Source organism: Hipposideros armiger, unplaced genomic scaffold, assembly GCF_001890085.2.
Source record: "Hipposideros armiger isolate ML-2016 unplaced genomic scaffold, ASM189008v1 scaffold_605, whole genome shotgun sequence".
Classification (NCBI taxonomy): Eukaryota; Metazoa; Chordata; class Mammalia; order Chiroptera; family Hipposideridae; genus Hipposideros; species Hipposideros armiger.
This window is the reverse complement of record NW_017731955.1, coordinates 59,938-70,235: the sequence shown is the minus strand read 5'-3', so window position 1 is coordinate 70,235 and position 10,298 is coordinate 59,938. Positions and strand designations below refer to the sequence as shown.

Here is a 10,298-nt window from a genome sequence, read left to right as displayed (position 1 = left end):
GCCGGCCCAAAAGGTACATATATTTTAGCATGCTTTAATTCCAATCACTCCCTCCTGGCTTTAATAATGACAGTTTTTGTTCTTCCTTCCAATTATGTGTCTCTTTATTTTCTTTTCTTAAAGTCTTCAGTGGTATCCAGAACATTCTTGCAACAGTCTGGACTATTGAGGGCATGTTTTGAGGTAATTACTGATAAATATGAAGGCCACAGGTTTCTAGGGTTCTAAATTATAAAATTTAGAAAAACTTCTCCAATCACTAGCTCCTAAAGTATTTTGAAATCAAGATTAAATGTTGATTCTTATCCAATGTGTTCCAGCATATATTATATTACTATCATCTTTTTGTGTTTTATCTGTTAATCTGCTAATTAATTTTGACAATTATTGCATTCCTGGGATAAAGTATAATTGATAATGGGGTGTGTGTGTGTGTGTACATGTGTGGGTGTATCTGTGTGTACATACATCTGTATCCATAAATGAAATCAGTATATTAGTATGTAATACTCTATATCTGTAATTACAAGTGAAATTGATATAAAAGAAAATATTTAAAGCAAACAAAATGTTCAACAATATATGGTAAGATAGGATGCCACTCAGTTATTTAAATATTTTAATGAATAATTAGTAGCTCCCACTTCATTGGGGTGTTGTGGAAATTAAGAAAAAGACAACTCCATAGAAAAGAAAAATAGATGATGTGCAAGTCATAGAAAACAAAAAAAGGATAAACACAAATGGCCAATAAGCATGTTTTTAAAACTACAACTAACTTAAATATCCCATAATGGGAAAAGAGTTACGTTATAGTACATCCATGTTACAGAATGAAGCCATGATTAGGAATGGGATGTATTATTTTTATTAAATGAAAAAGGCAAGAACAATATGGATTTGATCCCATCTATAAGAATACATACATACACATGAAGTATACAGGAAAAAGTCTGAAAGAATGCACACCAAACTATTCTGTGTTTAGGAAAAGCAGTAGGATTGGTTGGGGAAGTAGGTATATGCTATGGGAAATGCGATTTTTACTTTTTACCCTACATGCCTTTCTACTGTTGGAAATACATTCACCTACTACTGTGTAATTCTGAAAAGTGTTTTTAAAAACAGCAGAACATGTGTGGACGTTACCTAGCAAACTTCTTGGTATATAGCATTAATAGTAGCCAAACTCAAACAGAAAAGATCTGAAGATCTCCCAAAGTCATACAGAAACAGAGATGGTTTTGGATAATATGCAGCTCCACAGAGACCCCCACACCACCTACCCCTAACCTTCCCACCATACTTTGATTCCTCTTCATTTTCTTGGGCCCTTAGTTGTAAATTTAATGTTAAAACAAAATATATATAATCATTGTACCCTAGACTCTAACATTAAGGAAGTTTTTTCAGGTACAAGTGGAGCCCGTTCTTGGGTTTGAGGAGAATTTGGCGCTCGAAGGAAAGAGGCCTGGTGGGATCTAGAGTCAACCGGAAGCGGGGTAGAATCATAGCAATGGCCACCTTTATCTCCATCATGGCAAACTGCTGCCCAATGCAGTTCCTGTAGACGCCAAGAGAAAACAAGAGATACTTGAAGAAATGGTGTTCCTTCTGAGTCTTTAATAAGATACTAGAATAACAAGTCTGATGTTCACAGTAAAGTAACATTTTCATTCTCAGTGCCACACAAACTTTTGTACTTTGGGTTTACATCGTTCCCTGCAAGAATGCGATGCCCTCGCTAAACCAGGTAGCACCCAGAGTTGCTCATAGAATTGTTTCTCCTGTGAGAACCTGTTGTAAAACATGGTGACTACAGTTGATAGCACTATATTGTATAACTGTAATTTGCTAAGGAAGTAGAACTTAAATTTCTCTCTCTTTCTCATATGCACACAAAGATAAATATGTGAGGGGAAGGATGTGTTAATTAACTAGCTGGGGAGAAATTTGTTCACAATGTACACATATATCAGATCATCATGATGTATACTTTAAAGATCTTACAATTTTATCTGTCAATTATACCTCAATAAAGCTGAAAATTTAAAAAATAATAATTTTGGGGCCAGCCGAATGGCTCAGTTGGTTAAGAGTTAGCTTAAGAGCACAAGCTCTGAGCAACACGGCTGCTGGTTTGATTCCCACACTGGCTAGTGATGCTGCTCCCGAGCTGAGCTGCCACCGAGCTGCCAACAGGTGGCAGGATGGCTCAGCTGGTGAGAGCATATGCTCCTAACAACAAGGCTGCCTGTTTGATGGTGGGCTATGCCCGCCTGCAACTAAGACTGAACTTGGCTACTTGAGCTGAGCTGCCGCCCGGATGGCTCAGTGGATAGAGCATGCGCTCTTAATAACAAGGCTGCTGATTCAACTCCTGCATGGGATGGTGGCTATGCCCACCTGCAACTAAGATTGTAACAAAGCACCTTGAGTTTAGAGGCCACGAGCTGCCAATGGGCAGACAGATGGCGACTGGTGCCCTCCACAACTAAGATTGAAGAACAACTTGGCTGGTCCCCCTCCCCAACTCCCCAACAATGTTCCCCACCCCCAATTCCCCAATTAAAAAAATAATAATAATTTTTTCTATTTTTAGAAAAAAAATAAATGCAGCCCACCTGCGGTGGGGATAGACTGCATTGAGCCTATGAGCAACAGCTTGCATCATAGGATAGTGTTCTGAGGCACGGCTATATAGGATGTGATTGAGAAGGGCACTGTCCTCTGTAAAACTAACTGGCCCTCTTAGAGGCTCAAATAGGCAGTAAGTTCTGCTTCATGGTCACGTGAGAAGGTGGGGTTGCATGGAAGAATTAATAGAGCTGAGGGGTTAAAGGAAAAAAGCTGTCCCTAAGTAAACATTTTTGTGTATTTTCAACAACTTCAAGTTGTCCTCACCTTGGTCCAGCTGAGAATGGTAAGAAGGAGTGGGAGTGTCTCTGATTATGATTCTCCTGAGAGAACCTCAAGGGGTCAAAGACCTGAAATGAGAGGGCAATGTCCCCAAACACCATCAACACATTTCTTAAGCTACTACTTAGCACTAATCAAAAGAAATATATTGTGGGCCACACATGTAATTTCAAATGTTCTGGTAGTCACATTTTTAAAAGGTGAAATGAATTTTAATAATACAATTTATTTAATAGAAAATATCATTCCAACATCTACCAAATATAAATAATGATTAAGAAAATATTTCACATTTTTTTGTACTACATCTTAAAAATCCAGTGTGTATTTTATATTTCCAGTACATCTCAATTCTGACTAGCCACATTCCAAGGACTCAACAGCCACATGTGGCTAATGGCTGCCACCTTGGGCCGTGCAACTCTAGACCTGTGGCCTTGGCTGGCCTCTCAATTGACTAGTCCGCTACCCAGGCTAAGTAAGGGGAAAGCAGAAATACTATGGCCAGTGGTATTATTTTTCACTCTGGAGGTAAGAGTGCACCTACTTTGAAGTCAAGCCGAAAATGATTATATGATCAGTTGTTACTGAGACATGCAGTCCAACTTTCCCTTACGTGTAACAGATCTTAAACCCTAGCAGCTTATGTAAAAGGAAGCATTTGTACATGTTGTGTTCAAAGTTTAGAGGACACTGAATCAAGGAACTCAGGTAGGTTCCATATCTTATTTTTGCCTCTCCAGGTCCTTTCTCTTCCCTTCCAAATCACTTTGCTCTGGGCTCCAAGAAGCTGACCCACATGTTGCCCTGTTGGGTTTGACCAAGAAACGGGATTGATAAGAGATCTGGAGGGTGGGAGAAGAGCGCATTCGGGATATTTATTCCCTGAGTCCCTCCCTACCAGGTTATCTCAGGTTGACTGCACGCTCTGCTGATGGCCACCATTCCTGCCTCTTGGCCTTTCCTACGAGCTCTCTATCCAGGTTTTTAATCCTCTCTCCATTGTCCCATCAGGCCTAGAAGTGGTAAGCACTTCTACGGTTATTTGCTCCATTTTGCTTTTCCAAAACCCTAACCCACACCTTTTTCAATAGTTCCTTCATAACACCTCAAATTGCTCAATGCAAGTATGTCATTGATTTCCTGCCAGAACCCTGATTGTTACATCCAGCAAAAGGGAGTTTGGGTTACCTGAATTACTGTTGACAGTCTACACTCTTGCTGATATCTATGTAAGCGCTTGGTAGAGCTTGTTAAGTAAATGACTGTGGCAGTTTAGAGCAGGTTGTGTGGCATTATGCTGGTTTATTCATTCAAGCAAAGATAAAGTAGCAATAGGGAAAAGGATAGTTTTTCTTCTGTGGAAAAGTCTTACATTTTTGTTTTTTATGTGTATTTTTGTTTGCGGTATCATTTGCCACTTCCATGCACAGCTAACAAAAAGTGCATTGCACAGCATAGTTCTTTTAAGTATTTTCGATTAAGACAGTCATACCTTTGGGTTTTCCCAGACAGCAGGGTTGTGGTGAAGACCCCAAATACTGAGAACCACAGTTACTCCTGAGAAAGGAAAGAAATCAAGGATATTGCAGGAGAAAGAGCAAGCAGTAGGCTACTGGTATATCATTCTTTAGTAAGACTTCTCTTTTGGAAGAGAAAGAGCTAGCTGCTGGCAGAACTCTGTGTGCTGTAGCTGATGCCAGCAGTGAAGGACCCATGGAAGGATGCAGTTTGATGTCACCTTAGTTTTCAAAGCAATGCTCTATTGAATCCATGATTCTATCTGAAAAAGCTATCGGTATCGTGTCAAAATGATAACCCATGCTTATGTTTTCTGCTGCCTCTGGAAATTACTTATACAGTAGTCCCTCCTTATTAATGAGGTATGTTGTAAGACCTCCAGTGGATGCCTGAAACAACACATAGTACCAAACTGTATATCTACTATGTTTTTTCCTATACATACATACCTATGATAAAGTTCAATTTACAAATTAGGCACAGTAAGATACTAACACCAACTACTAATAAAAAAGAACAATTATAACAATATACTGTAATAAAGTTATTTGAATGTAGTCTCTCAAAATACGTTATTTTACTATACTCATACGTCTTGTGATGATGTGAGATCATAAAATGCCAAGCTTATTCCTGAATCTGTGTAACCATCCCTGAATGCAGACAATGGCTTAATGTCATTCATTTCAGGGATCCCTAGCTGAAGTCTTCGGGTAAGCTTAGTGCTTTCTGGCACAACACATTGCTGTCAATCAGAACATGTTTTCTGTTCATGTCTTCCACCCACAAATTTAATGCCTTTTTTCATATTAAGTAAGCACTTATCATGCATTGTGGCCATAACGTTTGCATTTTGAGGTGTGACAGCAAAAGTAGCACACATTTCTTTTCCTTCTTCACAATTTCATGGATAGATTCATTCTTACTATAGATATTAGCAAACTCAGCATGCAATTTTTTCTCTTTCCTTATTGAGAACTTCTACATTTTCTCTTTTAAAAAGCTCTTCACAGTCTCTCTTTGGCATATCCAATTGCCAGCATGACTACTCTTGTGATTTGAGCTCATTATTAAGTAAAACAAGGGCTTTGGACCTCAGGTGACTGCAGGTAACTGAAACCATGGAAAGCAAAACCATTGTTGAGGGGGGACTACTGTACATCTATTAATGCACTATCAAGCACCCACTCAATAAAGTTTGGGTACATAAGAACAGAACCATAATTCCATTGTGTAAATCCAATGATAAGTTTCTGCTGGTGCTGTTTATTCACAAAAGGCAGGGAATTTTGGCTAAAGCCACGTAGTTTAGGGATTTAAAAAAAAGACAGAGGAGAGACAATTTAGGATGATTTGGTTACCAGAAATAATTCTTGATCTGTCAACAAAGTCACAGTAAGTGACACGTTGTTGGTGTTTGCTATGAGCAATCCTGTCAGCTTGTTTCCAATGGCAAGAGTTAATAGAACACTGAAGCAGCTAAGTGAAGGGTGTCTCACGTGACCCCTCTGCATCCCACTCACCCTGCTCAGAAACCTGTGTTGCTCTAAGAGCACTGGGTTCTGGCTTGGGACTTCTGTGTGAAGTCTAGCTCTGCTCACTGCACACTGGAGTCTCCCAAGTGGGTTTTTGGCTACACCAAAAGTAGTTGAAAGTCCTTTGTAAATTTCCAAGCACTATATAAGTGTCTGCTAAGATCATGTTTCAGGAGAAAAATTGAGATAACATATTTGAGGCTCTATGTAAACTAGTAAGTGCTGCACACTTATTAGGGTGATATTATTACGATGATGAAGCCAAAGGCTTTTCTTGGGTCTTCTATATAAACATAATGGTGTTCATCTCCCATGAAGTCTCACGTGAGTTTGAAACTCAGCCAAACAAGGATTATCTTAGAAATAATGTCCCACAATGGAAGAAACCCTGTATTCTGATTCTGGTGACATAGGTTCTGGGGATAGCTTTGCTGCAAATAGCTATGTGCCTGTGGGAAAGTCTCTGAAACCCACAACTGATCAAGGCATTACCTACTGAGCTCTTACTTAATAGGTGCCCAATCTTAAGCCAGATGCCCTAAGGATCGCCAAGACTTCTCCAAGACTTGAGAAATCCCCGGGCCTTTTTAGTGTCCCCAGAATCCCATGGTCTCTAGAAACTGCATAGGAAAAGAAATCAAAGACCTGCAGGCAAGGATCGTCCATCTGGGAAGGTAATAGGCTTGCTGAGTTCTCTGGAAATGGAGAGGATGGTAGGCATCAATCGGAGAGACTCCTTGATACACATTGTGGTGTAGGACATCTTACCCAACTGGTCCCTGTCAGCACAAGGGAGAGAGGACACGAAACTCAGCTCCACATCCAGTCTGTGAATATTGATATATTTTTTTCTATTTGATGTTTGTTCCTGGTAAGTATCATCCTCAGGTAAAGCTATTTTTCTAATTGGTTTATGTAACAGAATGTTAGAATGGGACTGTTTCTGCCTCAGGCTCAGGTGAGGTCTCAGACAAGAGGAATCAAACAGGTGCCAAAATCCTCATTAAGTAAGGGGGTACAGTAAAGGGTTTGCTAAGAAGATTTCTGAAAACTGAGTTTGCGACCCTTAGCTCATGATGTAAATCAAGAAAAGAAAAAGAATGACTAAGGATTGAAGAAAGGAGCTTAAGCGTTTTGAGAGAGAAAAAAATCCTTTAAAGAGAATTGCTGGAATGCCATTGAGCAGCGAGGGGCTTCAAGAGGTGATCTGACCTGTGCTTCCTGAGTTTAGGAGAGCATAGGGCTGATAAGAAAGGCTGTGAATCAGAACAGTCAGAGGGGCAGGGAAGACCAACCTGGACAAAGCAAGAATGGTCTTCTGTGTCCTATGGGCCAATGAACCAGAAAGAGAGAGCGCTCCGAACCAGCTTGAAGGGAACTTGAAGGACAAGAATTCCTTTGCCTCATGAATCACCACTGCAAAGTTCCAGTGAGGGAATCTCCAAGAAACCCATAGATGTACCCACTGCGAGTAAAAGGAAGCAGTGAATAACTGCCAAGCTCAGCGGGCAAGCTCACATTGGTACCAACTGCTTTCTCCTTATCCTCTCTCCTGCCTGGGACCATTTCTGGAGAGTCAGAAACAGCAGGATAGGGGAGGAGCTGGTCAGCAAGAAGAAGCCAACCACAAGCCCTTTACCCACCACTGGATTCCAGACCAAAGAAGTACTGAGCTGGGATGGAGGGAGATGCTCCAAGTGAAGAAGAATTTGAAGTTTTCAGTATTACACTAGATCAGACAGTTTCCTTACTGAAATGAGACTGCTCTTATGATTTAAATGGATGGGAACACTGTGAGATTCACTCAAGATATCAGTCCAGAGATTATAAGAACCTGTCCCACATAGCAAGCTTGAAGTGTCGGCAGGAGAAGAATCAAGTTTTTTATTTGCATCCCAGCTACTCAGGTTGGTTCAGTGAAATGCTATGAATATATAGTATTTAGTCTGTTTGCTTTATTGTATTTCTATTTGCTTTTCTGAGTACTTATTTTGAATGCAGGCCATTCAGTAATGTGAAATTTTAATTTTGAGCCTAGAATAAAAAGACTCATTGTGCTTAGTCTGGCACTTTGCATATTTAAGAAAAGCAGTGTTGTCCATCTCAGTCCTGGTGCAAAAAGAAGAGAGGACTTTTACCCCAATGCAGAAATGGGCTGACAAGGAGCAAACAGAGACACTGAACAACTTCCCAGGTTTTCCAGAAATTGCTCTTTGCGGTATTGTTTTATTATCTGTCTAAAAGAATTATCAGTTCTCAGAATGCTATATACAAATTTCATTAAATGTAACTATAAGGCCATATTATAGAATAAAAACATTTTATTCCCTATTATTGCCATTTCTCTCATTAAAATAAATGGTAGTTAAGAGATCTTCTGGACTTTGTTTTCTCATCTGGCAAAGATTTCTTTATTGTTCTCACATTTCACATACGCCAAACAAGAATAAGAAAGGTTAATATTTGAGTTGTATTCATATCCACCCTAATCAAAGTTAAAATATCTAATTAATTTGGGGAGGTAGTATACAGTGTTTCCAAATTCAATGAATGAATAATGAATGACCAATCAACACTGTATTTTGCGCTGTATCAATTAGACCTTTAATTTATGGTAGGAATTGACTATTATTTTCTCATAAAAAGTGAGATCTCTACTATACCCATATAAATTTAAATTTTCCTTCGCAAACGTTCTAACTGAGCTGACCTTTGCATTTAAATATGATGTTTTCCCCCTGGTCATGGGTCTGGGTTGCCCTTAGCATTTCTACCTTTCAGTTCTCTTTGNAAAAAAAAGTGAAATGGAAGTTATAGATTTAGCAAAGTTTTATAGTTTGGGTCTATAGGCTTGAACATGTTTTTGTAAAATTTATTCTTACATATTTTATGCTTTTGGCTGCTATTGTAAATGGAGCAAATATCTACTTTCAAGTCTTTCAGATATGTACCCAGAAGTGGGATTGCTGGGACATATGGTAATTCTATTTTTAATCTTTTGAGGAAACATCATACTGTTTTCCATAGTGGCTGTACCATTTTACATTCCCACCAAGAGAGCACAAGTGTTCCACTTTCTCCACATCCTCATCAACACTTGTTATTTTTGGTTTGTTTGATGTTTTGTTTGTTTGTTTTTTGATAGTAGTTATCTCAGTGTGTGTGAGTTACCTTTAGGATAGTTAAATGTACATATTGCATGTGTCAGAAGTAGATTTATACGTTCCTTTTATTCCTTTTCTCTTTTGACCCATAGTGAAGCTCCTTGAAATATTAGCTGAAACAATGTGTCCATTGGAGATCAATGAGGGTCTATCTGGGGTTGTCATAGACTGATTGCTAACCCAGGAGTGTTGCTGGCATGCTAAACCTGGTTGTTGGAATTGTTCAAACTGTAATTTAGGACTGCAGTTGCACAGACGAATAGGGTCTAGGCATGCACTATCTTTTACTATTGAATTCTGACTTAACTGCATTGTTGTCTGTGAATATGGTTTATATTAAATTCTTTGAAGTATTTTGAGAATTGCTATATGGTGTTGTATGTGCTCAATTTTTGTAAATGTTCATTGTATCTTCATAAGTTTGCATTTTTTTCTAATTTTTGGATGCTGAGTTCTATATATTCATTAAATCAAACTTATTTATGTTAGAGTCTTCTAAATCTTTACTATATTACAATATAAATGTTATAAGTCTATTAATATTTGAGCTAGTGCATTTAGAGTTCCCACCAAAATTGTGGGTTTATTGATAGGTCCCTGTAGTTTTATCAATTTTTTGATATATATTTTGAGGTTTTTAAAATTTGCTTCCATGTTTAGACTTGTTATAGATTCCTGGTGTGTTGAATATTTTTCTTTTTAGTGTAATGCCTCTTTTATTCCCAGATATTGGTTTTGTTTTACCTTATCTATTTTGTAATATTACTGTAGCCATTCCAATTTCCTGGCTTATATATACACCATCCTTTTATTTTCAATAATTCTGTGCCCTAATGATTTAGGAATGTCTTGGAAATCTACCCTGACAACCTCTGTCTTGTCAGTTCCTTCTATTCACACTCGTTGATTATTGATATATTTGCACATGTTCCTATTATCTTCCTTTGTAGTTTCAGTTTGTCCTTCCTTTCCTATGCTCTTTTTTTCCTCCTTTCTTGCATTTTTTTGGGGGAATATGTTGAGTTTTTTATATTCTATTTTTTTTCCTGTTCCATACTTTCCTTTACAGATTTAGAATTTATACATTTTATTTCTGTTCTTTGGAATTTTTTAATTGGGGAATTGGGAGATGGGAACAGCGCTGGGGAATTGGGGGAAG

At 38.4% G+C, this 10,298-nt stretch overlaps 1 protein-coding gene across 4 annotated transcripts in view; it reads right to left on the bottom strand.

The window, feature by feature from the left end:
• Positions 1–742: 742 nt before the first annotated feature.
• Positions 743–10,298, bottom strand: part of CYP4X1 (cytochrome P450 family 4 subfamily X member 1) — a 53,878-nt gene continuing 44,322 nt past the window's right edge. For 3 of the 4 annotated variants that reach the window (XM_019624740.1, XM_019624741.1, XM_019624743.1), the window contains 4 exons: positions 6,621–6,754; positions 4,415–4,479; positions 2,905–2,987; positions 743–1,564 (listed from right to left, as the gene is read on the bottom strand). In XM_019624740.1, the coding sequence (XP_019480285.1) occupies positions 1,396–1,564; positions 2,905–2,987; positions 4,415–4,479; positions 6,621–6,754 (451 nt within the window). In that variant the 3' untranslated portion in view covers positions 743–1,395. The remainder of the gene's footprint in view (positions 1,565–2,904; positions 2,988–4,414; positions 4,480–6,620; positions 6,755–10,298) is intronic. The other variant, XM_019624742.1, reaches the window with a different exon arrangement.